General features: G+C 35.6%; 1 protein-coding gene across 1 annotated transcript in view; it reads right to left on the bottom strand.

Annotated features, from left to right (window-relative positions):
- The window catches only part of LOC129229925 (23 kDa integral membrane protein-like), a 41739-nt gene extending 24687 nt beyond the window's left edge, over positions 1-17052 (bottom strand). The window contains exons 1-3 of the mRNA XM_054864305.1: positions 16668-17052; positions 4519-4716; positions 885-965 (exon numbers count right to left, since the gene is read on the bottom strand). Of these exons, the coding sequence (XP_054720280.1) occupies positions 885-965; positions 4519-4716; positions 16668-16964 (576 nt within the window). The 5' untranslated portion in view covers positions 16965-17052. The remainder of the gene's footprint in view (positions 1-884; positions 966-4518; positions 4717-16667) is intronic.
- Positions 17053-18500: the final 1448 nt, after the last annotated feature.

Consider the following 18500-nt stretch of genomic DNA (forward strand, 5'->3'; position numbering starts at 1 on the left):
TAAACTTTACGGGAAGATAGGGTGCCATTGCCTCGATAAGTTGAACTTCTTTATTTTTTTTTTTACAAATCAGACAACAAAAGGTAGATTTACAGCACATAGAGAGGAAATAATACGCAAGAAGCGGTGGGAATCAAACGCGCGTCCCACGGCATATGAAGCAACCTTCTACCACAGAGCCACGGAGGCCTCAACGAAAGAAATATTTCTTCTGATTAAAATTAGTTCATTATAGCTCTCCCTACATTAGCAAAGATAGCTTAAACGTTTTAAAGATCTTCAGCTCCGAAATGTTGCCACCCCCTTCCTCTAAAATAACCAAAGATAGCTTTTAAATTGTACTTTTATTACTTCAATATCCAAAGGAGACCCAGAACCTAATGCCTCGTAAGTTACGCAAAGACAGCCGAACCCCTTCCTCTTTCTTTTAAGTTCAAATGGTCTAAATTTCTGATTTTAAGACTCAAGTTTAGAAAAAAATTTCATGCGACCCCCCCCCCCCTCTAACCTTTACATCATCAAAAACGCTGTAACCTCTTCCCTTAAATTAGAGCGAAACTTAAATAGAGTTTTAATACTATTATACTGAGAAATTTTCAATGGAGAAAACCTGAAGCTATTCCCTTAAACTCGCCAAAACAGCCTAAATTTTGCTTTTCTAAAACTCTAATTTTCGAAACAATTCTAGTAAGAATAGTCATAGTCAAACTTGTGCGAGAAAATTACTAATTATGAAATGACAATATTTTTTTAACGATGCATACTGTATTGTTAATGCTGAATCATTATATTATCTTTTTTAATTATTTATTTATTATTTATTTTTTTGTACAAGATTTCAAGAAAAAACGGGAAAGCAAAATGTATTCAAAATTGATACTTGCATTTTTATTGGACACAGCGGACCAGACGATTCCCATGACTGTAAGTTCCATTAGAATCACAATGACGATGATAACTGAGAACTGCAAAAATAAAGATAAGTTAAACTAAACTACTATTGAAAGATTTTTTTTTTAATGCTAACAAACAGTTTTGCACTCAATTTGAACAGACAATAGTACCAAAAGCTTAATTATTACGAAAATATCTTTAAAAAATGTGAAAATAATAGCTCAAAATTTTAATTATTGTCATCTCATTCACAAAACATAAAACAATATTTCGAGCAATTTAAAGCCTATAGAAACATTCAAGAAATAAAGTAAATTATATATACTAGCTGCGTTGCCCGGTTTTTCCCGGTCTACCTTGAAAATAAAAATTGTGTCAAGTGACGTATATTCAACAATCAGGCGTAAAAAATAAATAAAAGAAACATCATGATTTCCCTTCCAAACAATGACGACAGATATTAAAATACTTTTAAGAAATTAAATCCAGAAAGACGGATTTAAAAAGCGTTACCATGGAAACACAAAATAAAATAAGTTTAAGGAATTAAAATGCAAAAGAAAATGGTTCACAATTTGAATGGAATCGAAATTTCTTAAACTTGATTTAAAAAGGCTTGCAACTTGTTTTCCTTTCGAGATAAAAGCTTATTTTTTTCGACCATAGATCGGGATAGATCTGGAGTAAAAGAGGTCGCTTTTTCCAATGGCGTCAAAAAGAAAGCTGTGGGACAATTCCTTTATTTAATGAAGAAAGTAGTGCCTAAATTTCAGCTAAGCCTAAAAAAATCGCGCTAAAAACGCAAACAACTCCCGCCGTAATAAAGTTAGCGCATTGAAACAAATTGCGAAGAACGCGGAAAATTCTACCCTTTCTAACGATGTGTAATATTAATATGTGCAAGTAATTTTTCACCCCCATATTTGAGAATTTATGTGAAAATTGGACGTAAATTAGAATAAAAAAAGAACTATTCATTGAATTTTATTCGAACCGGTCTGCAAACCTTCTCAGGACTTAAAGGAACAAACTGTGAAAATTTCCTCGCAATCGGCTGGGTAGTTCTCGAGTTTTGCGAGTTCAAACACACAGACGCTTTTGGGGGACTTCATTTTGTACTATGTAGAGATTATGATTACAATGAAAAACACGTTGAAAAAGGAGTGAAAAGAAAATAACTTCCAAAATTTGCTGTAGTCTAATCATTATGTACTGATTCACAACAAAAGGGTTCAAGTGATTTAAATCATAGAAATGAGGAAGACAAAAAATAAAGAATGAGCGTGAAACTATTAAAATAGTTTTTATTTCTTTACATTTAGATAATCTGCGTAATGATTGTAAGCATAGTAAAAATAGCAACTGAAAACATCAAAAAAAAACTTTTAGTTAAAATCTATTTTATTAACATTAATGTATATGAAACTATTACTCATTTGGAAAACAAAGTTAAATGTAATAATAATTCTAAGAAAGATTTCAGTAGTCATATTGGTACAATATGACTACTGAATACAATATTGACGCATGAAATACTCGAGTTTTATTTACGAGTTTTAACTAATAGTATAAGGACTTAAGCGATGAACTATACAGTTGAAGGATTATTTTGAGTTTTTAAACTACTGTTAAACTTTTTGTGTGTTTTGACGAATAGTTTTAAATTCCAAGAAGACTTGAATAGGCTTGTTGAAAAGGTGTGCACGCATTTTAGTTAGAGAAGAATTAGCATTTCACACCAGAAGGGGGGGAAGGCGTGAATTTTTTTTTTTTTATTCAGCGGACTTCCTTTAGATTCTTATCTCGGACATTGCCGTGCGGGTACTGGAAGTGATATATAAATTTGCGTGTTCCTTCTACAAAATGATTTAATGCAAAGAGATGAGTGGGTTGAATTGAAACAAAACAAATAAATAAATAAGTAAGGCTAAAGCTATATAATTAAATTAATAATGTGCGGATACAGCAACTTGTTTAAATAATGTAGTAGACTTTTTAAAAGAATATATAATTATATCTATCAATTAATAAGTAAATAACAAATAAAACAATTGAAATTATTTTCCGGGAAAGTATTATCTGTAACATTTTATCTGCTTAATTAGGAGAGTTATTTATGAAATCTTTCATGCAGCAAGTGAATTTTTAACAGTTATCATCAAGCACTGGATAAAGTCAAGAGTCTCCGTTAGTTTGGAAGGGAAGATGCTACTAAGGAGAAATTCTGTTTCTAGTCTCTACAAATGGCTCGATATATTTATTTGACTACTTATTTTACATTTTAATGGAGCATTTAAAGTTGTTGTAATAATTTCGCTTTTTTTTAATTTTTTTAATAGCATTTGTCATGTTACTTAATAGTTGCTTTTTTTTTTTGGTTAAGCGGATCATTTTAATTTATGGATTTAATTTCATTTCTTGACAGATTTTTTTTTCTGTTTTAATGGATGTTTTAGTCTTATTTTCTTGCTTGTTTTAGTTAAAGGTCCATTAAAAAACCAAATGCATTTTATCCCCGGGGAACCAGTTTCCGTATAACTATGAAAAAACATGGCAAATATAAATGAAAGAAGAGTAATCGCCGAGATTCAAAACACTCCAAGTGACGTACTTGTAACGGAGAACTATTCAATGCTGTGCTATCAAGTGAAATGTACACCAAAATGGCTGCAAAATTTCAAAGCAATAACTACAATAATAGGAAATACAAGTATATCTGTACCTCAAAGCCATACTAAAGTAAGCCCAAAATGGCCACTCTCAGGTTATCACTGCATTGTATGTGGGTTCCTATTCCGCATTGAGCCATAACAGCTTAATTTTATTTTCCAATCATTAGTTGTAATACAGTACTGGCCAAATTATTAGACTAAAAAGTTTTTTTTTTGTTTTTGTACACTATTTGTACAAAAATACTATTTATTTTACTGTTAAAGTACAGTACATACTGTACACTGATTATTACGTTATTTTAGCATAATTTGATGTTTGCAGGTGGCAGCACTGTCTGCGTTGCTTATGTTCTTTGTTTATCTACCTACCAGGAACATAACCTCAATCAGCTTAAACAGTTCACTCGTTCTTTTTGTTAGTGTGTTCTGTTATATTTAAAGTTAGTTTTAGGTAATTAGTGAGTATGTGTATGTGAGTATATATAATAGTGAGTATAAACAATTTTTTACCTCCTTTTTAAAAAGTTAAGAAATGGTGTAAACCTTGTGAAAAGTATGCCAAAAAGACTTAAAATCCTCATCAAGAACAAGGGAATGCATACTAAATATTAGATAGTTATTTCACCGTTCGTTAATGTGTCTATAGTTATATAATCAATAAAGAATTTGCTTTTAAAACAGTCGTAGTCTAATAATTTGGCCAGCACTGTAATTTACCAGTGTTATGGGAGTGCAAGTCCTAACGTTTGTATGCACAAGAAAAAGTTTTTACGCTCTCCTGCATAGAAGTGATAATGTTACTTGCATTTGTCTGGCTTTGAGAACAGATACTTAACAATTTTTTCTTGAACAGTTTCAAAATTGCAAAAAAAGGGTTCAAATGCCCTGAGAAAAAAAGCGAGTTTTTTCCCGGTGAAAACAGGGAAGTTTTTGAACTTCGCACTTTACTTACAATGATGAGCATCCACACTTTCTGTGCCATGGCCCCGTAGCATCCGATGAATCCCACCACCATGATGACGACACCAGCCACGATGAGCGTGATGGCTGCGCTGGTGAACTGCGTCACTTTCAACCCGGTTTGGATTTCCAAGAACTCCGGATCGAACCTGATCCACAAGCCCAAGCCAGTCAGGGCTGCCCCGAAAAGCTGGAAGAAACAACGATAACAATGGCAGTATGTTACAATAGTAGTAATAATTAGTGATGTTCCGGATATCCGTATCCGCGGATATCCGAGGAAAAATAAAGATCTGTATCCGTATCCGTTACATTTTTGACGGATCTTAAACGGATCTTTTCTATTCTAAAAATTTTTAAATATTTAAATAAAACACTCTTAAATTCCGATAAAATTAGGTTTTATTCCCTATTTAAATGATAAGGTATCGATTCAGACGCCAACGGCCCTCTGAGACATGTTTCTTTTTTTTTTTAATTTTTAGTTTAATATTAGTTTTTGTTATCGATTTTGGGTCTCTGTTATTCTTCATTTTGGTTTTTCTCGGCATTCTTCAAAAAAAAGATAAGACAAAATTCACCATTTACTGTTTGTAAAGGTGTTCCCGGCTTTGTTATTCCGTCGGCCGGAGTAATTTGAGTGGAAAGGATCAGCCCTGCCTTTATGCTGAAATAAAATGCGAAAAATTATTTCTAGCCTATCCAGTAGCAGCTTTACACTCCTGTTCCTGTTTCGTGCATCTACCGAGCAAGCTAGAAATAAGTTTTCACGTTCTATTTCAGCATTAATGCAGCGCTGACCCGTTCCTTCCAACTCTCTCTCAATTTTAACGAAGATTTCCTTAAAGAGTAAATCATAGTCTTTATTATATTTTCACCGTAGATGACATTTTTTGAAGAAACAGTGCTATTATTATGACGGGAATACCTTCCATAATGAATTTTACACTTGGATACTTGAATTGGGCAAAAAAAAAAAAAAAAATTGAGATCCGTATCCGTATCCGCGGATCTCGCCACTAATGATCCGGGTCCGGATCCGTATCCGCGGATCTACTTTTTAACGATCCGGCAAATTAGTAGTAATAATCCACGATGGTTCATATTGAGTGTAACAAAAAGAATACCTTAGCACAAATTTCTGTAATTGCTTTATTTAGCCAAAACAGCTTGATTTTGTAGCTACAATTATGCAAGTTTTATATTGCAACAGCAAAACTTCTCCAGGTTACGAATATCCTTGAACAGGTATTAGTAACTGGAGGGAGCTAGTCCGATCATTGGCTTAGAAAAGCTAAGGCAAAGATCCCTACTAGTCACGTGATTCAACTACGACGAATGAGCGACACGTTTCATGTAAAACTAATGAAAGAAACCTTAGTTTCTCTAATACTTTGCCTCAAATGCTATCATGTGACTTAGGATATCTGCTTCAAGTGCAAAAGGCTTTAGTCTCACCACCTTTTATTTCTTCTCAATGCGAATACCAACACTTAATCACAATGGCGCCACATAAGCCGGAGAAAAAGAGAAAGTATGCAGCAGTTAAGGAACTCGTCCACAGTATCGCACCCCCTCTTGAACCCCCTCTCCCCGATTGATTAAGATTCTGCGTATTTTGAAAGTAAAATAATTCCAAATAAAAGTAACAATAACTTCAGTTTTTTTCAATGCAAAAATTAAATTTTCATGTAAATTTTTTTCAAAAATATCATATATCGCTTGTAAATAACAGAATGGTGGTTATAAATAAATACACAGTAATAATTTTTAGTTTTGTAGTTACAGATTGTTACAAATTAAAATGAGATTCTCTAAACTTCTATAACCACATGGTGTTGCTACAATGATGAATTTGCTTTACTGTTTCCATTTTTGATTTATACAAATACAAATACAAAAGTGACGACCAGTAACAGGCTCTGGGCCCAACTAGACTGGTCCTAGTCAATTTACAATCCCCAGTAAAGATCAATGGTCCTCTTAAAACTATCTACTCCCTTGCTCATTACCACCTCTTCCGGTAAGCTGTTCGGAGGTTCCACTATCCTGCTAAAATAATTATTTTTCCTAACATCCATGTTAGCCTGAGATTTAAATAGCTTAAAACAATGACCCCTTGTCCTGTTTTCAGTGCTAAACTTCAGCCCCGTAACATCTTTCATTTTAATAAAATAAAACAGCTGAATCATGTCCCCTCGGTCTCTTCTTTGCTCAAGACTGTACATTTTTAACCTTCTAATCCTGGAATCATAGTCTAAGTGAGAAAGTCCATTTATTAGCCTTGTAGCCCGCCTTTGAACTCTTTCCAATACATTAATAACTTTCTTAAGATAAGGAGACCAAATGAGAAAAGTAAACGCGTAAATTATTTTATTTTCTGGTAATTTAATTAAGTGTTTGTTACTAATATTTTTCATTAAATAATGCTAATAAATCATTTAATAGTTTAATTTTTACTGCTTTTTGTTATCGAGAATTCATGCAATCAAGTATATGTTTGACGGCGTATTGGGGTATGATATGAGCGTGGGACTTTCAACCTTGGACTCTCCCCTTGCAAAACTCCTGAGTGCGTCACTGGTGTGCAGTGTTATGGAATATTCCAAAACGTCATCGATCTCAGTCAGTCGTCCAACGACGCATCAGCTTAAGTTTAGCCATTTTGGATCGGATTTTTCATTGTTGGGCTGCTAGGGTTACCACAGCAAAGTTTCGGATTTCGCCAAATTTGCCTAAAAAAAATTTTTATTCAATAAACAATTCTTGTGCCGCTATAATAATTGCTCACAGTGAACAATCGCCAACGCGATAACATACCAGAAAAGACAACCACTCTAACATGCGCTCCGATCCAAAAAGGCTGATCTTAAGCTGATGCGCCGGCTCGTATATAGTATAGGGGCCTTAGTCCAAAGACATTTTGGGCGGAGTTTCGTCAAAAACCACAGCGTAATCTGAACGGAGGGGAAAGCAGTTTCAGAACGATAGCTTACCCCCCATGGCTAGAATGGATGCGCTGGGTCAAACAATATGCTATTGCCTGTGCTCAGGACCGGACTATGGCTTTTGAGGACAGTATGCAAGGCACAATATATATTCTGGCCCCTCCCCCTCTATAAAGTAGGAGGGGGAGCTCTCTCTAAAGTAGCAAAATATTGTTATTTATACTTGCATATTACCGCAATCGTAAATTACGACAAGACACAAATATCAAAAAGTATCCATCATATAACTTTTTAATGTAATAATAGTGTAGGGTAATCGCAACGATAAGACTGGAGTGGCATTGAAATTTGTGAAAGAGATTAAAATTTTAAGATTTTTTGTTTTTTTTTTCTGGAGTTATTATTTACATCTCGCTATACTGCGGCATAAAATGGGATCGTTTCCCAAATTTTAAAAGTATTTTTTTCTGAAAGAGCATGCTTAAAAACATAGGATCTGACCATTTTTTAAATAATTTATTTAAGTTTAATATTTTTAAAAAATTACTTAAATCGTTGCGCTTTCATTGTTTACACTTCAGTCGTGCGACATCACAAATGATGAAATGCCATTCAATGTTGCCATTCACAGAACAAAATATTTAATTCGCATCTTTACTCACTTGTATTGGCAACGATATGGTTGATAGCAAGCGTAGAGCGCAATTTTAATTCGCTACTTGAATATCATAACGTGGAAACGTGTAGAAAGATGCGCCAATTTGCATCATTTGTGACGTCTTAAAGACCACGCCTTGTTTGAAAAATCGGACATTTTAAACAATTAATTAAAAAAAAAAACCTGTTGGAAAAATGAAAGTATTTTCTGGGTCCATGAAATTTTCTTTGCTCATTCTATCCATTTCAATGACTAAAAGTAGTTCTTTTGATTGAAGGAAACCACTCCATACCCTGCTTTTCAAAACTTCTGCTAGATTTGATGGCCTCCTCCCTCGAATGTTGGTATCCTGGGCCCGTGCCCTATGTGCCCATGCCTTAATCTGACCCTGGCTGTGTTGATCCTCGTGACCGAAATCCCCAAATCCAGGTCCCATTGCGATTTTTTTCTACTGGATTCTGTTACAGACAAAATCTTCTTGCCTCCATTGCTAGAGAGCTTAACCGCAGGGTTGGGAATCGGAGTCTGACTGATTTTGGGACAAAGGGGTCGGAGTCGAAGTTGGGAGTAGAAGGTTCAAATTTCCCAGATTCGGAGTTGAAGTCTGCTCCTGCAAGCCACTGCTTGCGGAGTCGGGCTGGTTTTGGGGTAAAGGAGTCGGAGTCGAAGCGGGAGTCAGTCAGTTTCTCTCCAACTCCGCACACACACACACACACACACACACACACACACAGTCCTGATTACTCCTTTATATTCAGATGAAATGGAGGCAACAGTAGGCTTGCCAGACGTCCCAGTTTGACCGGGACAGTCCCGGTTTTCAGAAAAACTCCGGTGTCCTGGCCGGTTTACTTTACGTCCCGGAAAATTATAAATTTAATTATAGATGACCAAAAAAGTCTAAAAAAAATTAACTGTGAAAGATTATTTAGGATAATTACTTTGTCATTTGTAACAGTAATATGTAAAATTGATATTGAATTAGCTTGTGAAGGTTTTCGCAACAATATTAAAACCAAAAGCGTTCTGTCCAATAAAAAGTACATGCAAATATTATTCAATTTTTTCCCTTATTCAAAGTGGTTCTACGTACTTAAGTAACTTGAAAATTTTAACATGTAAGAAATAAAATTTAAATTTAGCTGCTTGGGTCATGTATTATCACTCCTGGTTTTGGTTCATAATTTAGTAACCATATTCATAGCATTGTGAGTGAACTACCCTCTAAAAACCAGCCAAGAGTGTGAACCCGTTTGAATATCCGCGACACTTTTTTTTTTGGGGGGGGGGTCTCTTCCGGTGGTCCCGGTTGAACATTTCAGAAATCTGGCAAGCCTAGGCAGCAGCTTTGTGAAGCGAATAAATGAAGTCTCAAACTTTTTCCACTCGTGGCACCTTTTAAATATTTGAAATTTTCTCAGGGCACCTTAGTCCATCTGTATTACATTAGGTACGTGCGCCAAATGAGGCCGCACTGAGGTTAATATCTCGCTCATTTGTGACTAAATTGGTTCCAGCATTTGTTTATAGTATCAGATGACTCATAGAAATAAGATAAAATAAATGAAACCAAGTGAAAATTTGAGTTTCAATTGTATTTTTCAACCGTTTTAAAAAAGAAAGACGCTTTGGCCTTATTACGGACATGGATCACTAAGAAGGCTAACTCAGGGCAAGGGTTACTTTATGCAGACTTGAAGACAAAAACAGCCTAGAAGTACTACCAAACTAAGAAGAATTTTTAAAAAATTTGGGAAAAAAATATCAATAGTCACACTTAGAGCAACTAATAATTTGTTACTTTCTGCTTCTTTTTTGGTCACTCCTGCGCGTAATTTGTGCTCATTTGAGCAGCATATGCAGCACAGTATCATATTTTCCACCAGATATTCCGGTATCGTATTGTAAGGACACTGGAGTGCTAACAAAGCAAATCATGGTCGTATAATTTACTTTTCCAGGTTATCAAATCACAGAAAAAATTAACGCGCGCGCGATACCGAGACACCTTTTTCTTTTTGAATTCGTCAAAACATAAATCAGGATTCAAGAGCACATTGAACAACATTTTTTTATACCAGTAAACTAGAGTGAATCATGTAGAAACAAAACTTATTGTGAAATAAGGTCTGGTAGTTTTGACGTCACTCTTCTGTTATAACTTTTAATACACTATTGCCGGGTAATTAAGAACTGCTTTTTGATAATGCTTTATCGTCAGTTAAGCTTTCTGACGACGACGAAGACACGATCTATTGAACTTTTGTTGTGCTTGTTATGATTCATCAAAAAATGAGCGGATGGCCTTATTTAGCACTTCCAACTTACACACACATATTGATGCCATGGATACTTCGCGGCACCCCTTACCTCTTCTTACTGCACCCCAAGGTGCTGCGGCACCCAGTTTGAGAACCTCTGCATTATAACGAGCGTCGAAGAAACTATGGTTCCCAAGTCGGATGAAAAATGACCTACTCCGGAGCCAACTCTGACTCCGGAAATTTAAGAGCCTTCGACTCCGACTAGAAACTTTTTTCTCCAAAATCAGTCCAATTTCGACTCCGCAAGCACAGGCAGAGTTGCAGAAGTTGAGGGAAAATTACCAACTCTGACTCCGCATTCCGACTCCAACTCTTGAAACTTAAAAAATTTGACTCCCTCCCGACTCTGACTTCGTAGCCCTAGCAAGAATACCGCATAGATGCTACTTGTCGAGCCACCTGTTAACATCTATAAATACTTAGATAAGTAATGATAGATTTCATAGATACTTAGATAAGTTCCTCTGTAAATTTCGCTTATTATTTGACTCGCTTTTTATTGAAACCGATAAAGACCTCGTCTCCAACCTTTATTCGGGTGATGTTGGCTTTGTTTGCTTGCTGGTGAACAAGTATACCGAGATATTCTTCCCGAAATCTGTTCCTTAGGTAATTTCTCATACTTTGTTGATATCTGACCCTCTTTAAAGATTATCGCTGTCTAAATTGTCTAAGTCAGGCACTCCCACTGAGGTTGAATGTCTTGAATGAATATTGCTGGAGTCAATAGCGTCAAGTTCTCCGGGTCTTCAGATAGATCGTTTAGTGACCGTGAGTTGATAACTGCCTCTGCATCAGAAAAAATTGTACACAACCCTTCCAGTTATTAATTTATACTGAGTTGAAATAACAGTTGCATTAGAGCTAGTTAAAATTCAAATCATAATTAAAGTATGTGAATCATATAACCAAGTGCTGAATCATAAAACTAAAGCGAACAAACTTATCTAAGTTATAATTTAAAGTAATTTATTTCCTATATGCTTTTGACGGGTCATAACATCCCGCAATTTGATTAGGTTTGGTAATTTTTCAGATTCGTATCAATTGCTGAATATATTTTGTATAAAAATAATCAAATTAAATCATAATTTATGTGTTTGAGTCAGATTTCTACCATACAGTACGCAGTTCCAGAGATTGACTGCGCCGCCTTGCGGTGATTTAAGAAATTATTCAAGAAGTGAAATATATCAATTTTGCGCCTCATTAGACACGTCATATCCAGCGTAAGTAGGTCGGTCATAGTTTTCCCTCTTTCAGACGCCATTGGCCAGAGACTGTGATGCCTCCCATAGTTTATTTTAATTGAGCATTTAGGCGTTGGCCCCATGCAAGTTATTATGGAAAATAAATAATTTGTTAATCTTGACTCATAATATCTGTTGCTTGAGCTTGATTTATAATCAGTTTTGATTTGGATCAATTTTACCAACTAAATCATAATTTGCGTGTGTGAATCGCACAATCCGGATTTGAGTAAAAATGTTTAGACTATCAACTCATTTCAGGTATATCCAAAAAGAAGTGATCTGTTTCATAATTTTAAATCATGAAATCACACCATTTTATTTTAATTGATTTCAGGTGATTTAGATTTTGTTACGAAAAGAGGTAAATTATTTTCCAAAAGTATTGAATATCTTAATTTGCATTAGTTTTTTCTCATTCGTTCTTTCTGTCTTGCAACAAGATCACGTTTGCAGAATATGCAAATTGCCAGTAGCATTTAAGCTCCCGGCACTTTGTCTCGTGGTCTTCTTTTTCAATTTCAACCCAAGTGAAATAAGGTCAGGTACACACTTGGCTTACATTCGACGAGTACGACCGGTAGCGACCGGTTGGTTAATCACGTGACAGCAATGACATCAGTGGTTACTAACCGGTTGTTCACGAACCAATGCTTCATCGAACGCTTTCGGTTGATCATCTGTTACTTGCGCAGACATGACGCAGACGAATAACACGCAGGTGAAAAATACATATAATTGGTCAAAAATGTCACGTGGTTCCATCAATCAGCTAGAGTTGCGGTCGACCGGTGAGGCTCATAAAACGACATCGGAAGCAATCAGTTAACCGGTTGCTCTCAAGAACGCTGCGGTTAGCAACCGGTTACTCACCGGTGAGCTTCTTCGAACGCAAGCTTGGTTGCTTCTCGGCAGCTCAGTTGAGTCTGTCCGTTTTTGCCGATAGCTTCGGTTTACTGCTCTTGACATGAATATCATAGCTCTATATGTTTAACGTTTCATACTTTGACTTAGACTGTTTGCTTCAGAAGTCATTTAAAATATAATGAGCTACTCAATATTGTAAAAGCGTACACAGTAAAAAAATGGAGTGTATCTCAACACCGAACGTGGTGGCAACAACTTTACACCAAGTGTAGTGTAGTGAAACACCACATATAATTTTTGGTGTTATCAAACATCAGGAGGAATTCTTGGTGTCTGACAACACCAAAAATTCGTCTTGGTGTTTGTTAACACCAATAAATATCTGTGGTGTTTCACGACATGAAACTTGGTGTAAAGTAGTTGCCACCATTTTTGGTGTTGAGACACACTAAAAATGTTTTACCATGAACATATTATGCAAGCTTTATCTTCGTAATTGATTATTAACAAAATATATATATATGCAATTATTTTGTATATGAAGATTCACCTTTTTACTTATTATACGAGGAATGCACATTTATGTCCATAAACTGTTCAAAAAAGTAACTTTTAAAATACTTAAAGAAACTAAAACTACCTGTATATTAGAGCAATAAAATTATTATTTTTTTTTTCAAAAAACAACATAAAAATAGAACAGTTTAAAGACTTCAATCAAATTTGTTCAGGAAGATTTCTTAATCAGTCTTAAAAGTCTGGTATATAAGCACAAATTACGCATAAAAACAGTATCTCAATATTTTGTTTAAACAAGTTACTTTTATCTTTGGCTCTTCTTAATATTGCACAAGATAAATATGTTTTTTCAAGAACTATCACACGTCCTGGTTGAGCTTTCACTAAAAGTTAATAAGCTGAGCACTTATAAAAGCTCTCAGCTTAACAGATTTCATTAAAACTGATGCACACTACTTAATTTCATTCAAAATTTTAACAAATCATGTTTTGTTGTTGAAATCAGTGCGAAATCTACGATTTTCCCGAGCCGGGGAAAATACTAAAACTGCTACCCTCACCTACTTTTTTCAAGTTTTTTGAATTTTAAATCGAGTTTCTTCGAGGAAAAAAAAACATATAAATAGGGTGTATTCAGCCCCTCGCCCTCCACGCACAGAGACACACAAAAAAAAAAGTTGCATCCCGGTGCAAAGGTACCACCTTGCTCGTTCCTAGATCCAGTACTGGTCAAAACGTAAGGGATCAAATTATTTGAATTTTGTAAGAAATCCAGTAGGTTGTTTTTTTTAAAGAAATTTAAAACGAAAAATTAGGTTGGTTTTTATTTGTATTTTCATTTTTAACAACTGTAAATTTTTGGTGAGGTCATTCTTTGTCTGAGGAATCGCACAATCAAGATTTTAGTCATTAAATTGGGACTACAGTCGGACCCCGATTCAATGAACCTCTGTTTAACGAATTTCGCGATTTAGCGAATTTTTCTTTTTCCCCGCCTAAAATGAAGGCAAAAACCCCTATTTAACGAATGATAAACCCCGAATTAACGAATCATTTCAACAGCAAAAAAAATTATTAATTTGAATTTTGACATCTTGAATTCAAATTATGTTTTTCGCAATCACGAGTGTGTGTGTGGGGGGGGACGTGTATTTGTGTGTAGGGGGTATGTGTATGTGTGTGTAGGCATGTGTGTTTGTGTCTGTGTGCAGGCATGAGTGTGTGGGTAGTTGCGTGTATGAGTGTTTGTGTGCCTGGGGGCGGGGTATGTGTATGTGTGTGTAGGCATATGTGTTTGTGTCTGTGTGCAGGCATGAATGTGTGGGTAGTTGTGTGTGTATGTGTTTGTGTGTGTATGTGTAGGTGTCTGTATGTATACGTGTGTGTATGTGTTTGTGTGTGTGTGTGTGTATGTGTAGGTGTCTGTATGTATGCGTGTGTGTATGTGTTTATGTGTGTGTATGTGTTTGTGTATGTGTGTAGGTGTTTGTGTGTGTATGTGTTTGTCTGTGTGAGTGTGTGTATGCATGCGCGTGTGTGTAGGATATGAACGCAACCTGGAGACGGTTTTCGCTATAGAAGCAGCATCGTGAGGAGCCGGTCGACGGTGGTGCTACAGAGGGTGCTGGCGGGAAAATAATATGATAACACATCAAAACAGTCAAATGAAAACAATAAGCAATCGTGATTGCTCAAAAAAAAATTTTTTTTGTTAATTTGAGTTAGGAAATATTGGATTGTTTTCCAAATATTATATCCACATTGTCCGAAGCACAAAAAGACTTTTCTTGGAATCAGCAATTTTTGATGGGTGAGGCGGCAACAAACGAATAGTGATTCTGCTGCAGAAAGCGATAATGAAACTCCCATTAAAACAGTTACTTTTTCGAATGCTTTACATGCCCTGGAAACTGTAAAACATATCTAAAGCAGCAGGCTGCAAATGACAAAGCATTTTCTTCTTTCCATAAAGTCGAAAGAGAACTATTTCGAGTCAAGTATCAAGGAAATTGCCAAACATTTATTACTCAGTAGTTTAAAATTTCAAATTGTAATAAGTCGTGGAATGCTGAATAAAAAGTGTACATTTTCTAATTATGGATATTTTTGCACAGTTGCTTAGTAGAGTTTTAGATAAGGTAAGTGCAAATTAAAAAAAAAAAAAACACCGATATAACGAATAACCCCGATTTAACGTATAAAAGTTTCGGTCAGATGAATTCGTTAAATATTCGTTCGTATTAACTTATCTCCAGTTAGAACAGAAAATAAGGAATTCATTTCAAACTTCAAAACATTACATTGCGATATTTCATATGATTTATTTTGATAATCCTAAGTACTCGCGAGATTTATCAGCACAACCTGAAATTTAAGTCAGACAATCATGTTTGGACACGGAATGTAGGCAAGAAAGTGATGAAAGATTTGAATGTTTGAGGAAAATAAGTCACTTACTTTGTAATTTTAAAACCATAGCATCAATTATTATTATCATTATTATTACTATCGTGTATTGATTTTTATTTTAACCCACTGCAAGTTGCTGGTAAAAATATACAACGAAAATCATACTAAGCAAAACACAATCAAGATTTGTATCTTGAAAATAAAGCTACTAACTGATCTAAGTTATAATTTAAACAAACGAGCTGATGTGCATCACATGACGTCCTTTTACTCCAATTTAATGTCATTTTCTCATTATTGGCAGTTGTAATATGATTCAATAGTTTACTCTCTAAATATCACCGACAGTGGCCAGCCAAATTTGTCGCCAAGTTGGCGACAAAACTTGACGACCAAAAAATTGGCAATATATCGCCAAGTGTCCGCCAAATTATAACACCACGTGAGTTTACGTCGAAATTAACAATTATTACCCCCCCCCCCCAAAGGGGCAAAAGACCCCCTTTGGAGCATACGAATGCAACAAAAAAGGAAGGTACACAACTAGACCCCACAAGGGGTCTATGTACCAAATTTCAACTTTCTAGGACATTCCGTTCTTGAGTTATGCGACATACATACACACATACGCACATGCGCACATACAGAAGTCACGAAAAAACTCGTCGTAATTAACTCGGGGATCGTCAAAATGGATATTTCGGGTGTCTGTACGTTCCTAGGCACATATCCACGTGTGGTCGGGTTGAAAAAAACCTCAATATTCATTTGGGGGTGAGCAAAATGGAAATTAAGGCCGATTTTTGGGTGAAAATGTTTTTGCGAATACAATACTTCCTTTTTTGTAAAAGGAAGTAAAAAAATATGTAAACTATTTCACAATTATAAAATCACATCTGAATCACCAAGAGGAAAAGAGGTGTAAATGCCAAAAATAAAAATTTAGAGAAAATAGTACAAATGGCAGAAGAAACTATTTCCTGATTTGAGGCTACAAATGGAACTAGTAATCTGATATACAGAATTATTTGGAAAAGCTTCTCAATAACTGCCTACCTAGGTTCTGAACATTGAACTTATTTTACTCAAAACTTAAAAAGTCCACTTACATCCCTTTGCTTCACACTGCCTTATATGAAGATTTGATTTCAAACTCGGTCACTTACCCATATTAGCAAGTTAAAAATAACCAAGCAATTCCTGAGACAAGTCATTGATGACCGACTTGTTTCCGGGGAATAAATGACTTCTGGTCTGGGAAAGAATGACGAAACCTTCTTCCGGCGGTTTTCACTTTTAATGGCACTGGTTTCAATGTTGTAGTCCCTCTTGGGTGGTGTCGGTGGTTTATCAACGGAATCAGATGTGTCTTTTTCTTGCGCGGGCTTATCTTTGTCATTGATTGCTTTGTTTTGAAGTTCGATACCATCTTTACCAGGACTGCTATCACTAACTGCAGCCATTTTTATTTTTTTATTATGAAATGATATGATTAGATTAATTTCAAATGTTAGTTGAAAGGTTTCGTTTGGTACTGAGTTGAAAATTACAGATAAATGTTTAACGTTCCAAACCTATAAAATATTGTTCTAAATATGGACACAGAGCAGAAGTTTGCTTATCAGTTTGTTGCCCAGGTAACGCTGATAAGAATGTTCAACTGAGGTGCTTAAAATTGTGATCCTTTGATGCACTTTTTTCTTCTCCTCGCCTACTTAAGAATTTCAAACAAACGAATCGGAAATGATGTACTAGTTCGATTTCAGCTGCATTCTTATAACGCTATCATAAAAATAATAGAATTACAAATAAAGCAAAAGTTGAAAAGCCAATCGCGTAGCCAGAAATGAACGTTAGGTCCTGTCCGGCCTAGCTTTGAAAAAATAATGTTTGCATATAAGTGGGTGTGGTTTTTCCTGCTATCCTATAAAATTTGCATTGCTTGCCCCATCTCCCTGGAAAAATTAAAAATTACGGACCTGGATCGGGTATGAAATTTTAGAGGGGAGAGAAACAGCTGGGGTCACATGCTACCTTAAAGATACCGTAAAACTACGTTTCGTGGGCTTCAATTTCGATAAATTACCTGGGGGGGGGGGACTTACTCCCTATTTTTGAATAAATACACATGTGCTCCCCCTCTCCCATTTGTGTACTTACATTGGGAAATGAACCCTTACAAATCGGAAAGCTGGATACGCTCTTGAACTTGATGCTAAATTCTCAAAATGTTCCGTCAAAGAGCATTTGGAGTACTCACTTTCGGGGTACAATCAAATATCGTCGGAGTACAGTGATACCTGAGGCCGAGGTGACCTGATCGGTCAGGCATCGGACTTGTGACCGGAGGGTCGACGGGTTCGATCCTCGCTGGTCGAAGATCCACCGTCTCCCTTAATAGTGACTAGGGGAACGTTAAATATTCTCGTGGTCACAAAGTCCTCCAAGTGAAACGATACTTCTGGCGGTGTTGGACCAGGGATTGCTCGGTTTCCGGTCTGGTTCAAAAAAACAGAGCTGTCTTCAGGGTCCCATCCAACTGGTTAAGGGGTTACAGTACCTCAAAAATGATGAAACGATCAAAAAAAATTTCATCGCTTATTTCAAAACTAAAAACTATTCTGAACACAGGAGAAGAGTTTCATTGCTTTAGTTCAAATATTTAAAATGTTATGCGTGGTTTTAGGCCATGCTCGCTATGTGTTCTTATGCAAAAGAAAAACTTTAAACTGCTTTTTCTCGATGATAGTATTTTTGTGTTTTCATGTCATTAGAACCCCTAAGGATTTTTTCTATTAAAGATACAGCTTTAAAGTAATACTTTTTGCAATTGGGATAACATATTTGACAAAACTGTGCATTGGATAAGCATTTTATAAATTACTCAAATGTTTAGAACATGTTAAACCTTTAAAAACCAAATTAAAAAAAAAACTTTGATTTTTTGCATAATTTATCACAGAAAATTTTCTAATAAACTCATAAGGAAATGAATGCAC

The sequence above is a fragment of the Uloborus diversus genome, chromosome 9 (assembly GCF_026930045.1).
Source record: "Uloborus diversus isolate 005 chromosome 9, Udiv.v.3.1, whole genome shotgun sequence".
Classification (NCBI taxonomy): Eukaryota; Metazoa; Arthropoda; class Arachnida; order Araneae; family Uloboridae; genus Uloborus; species Uloborus diversus.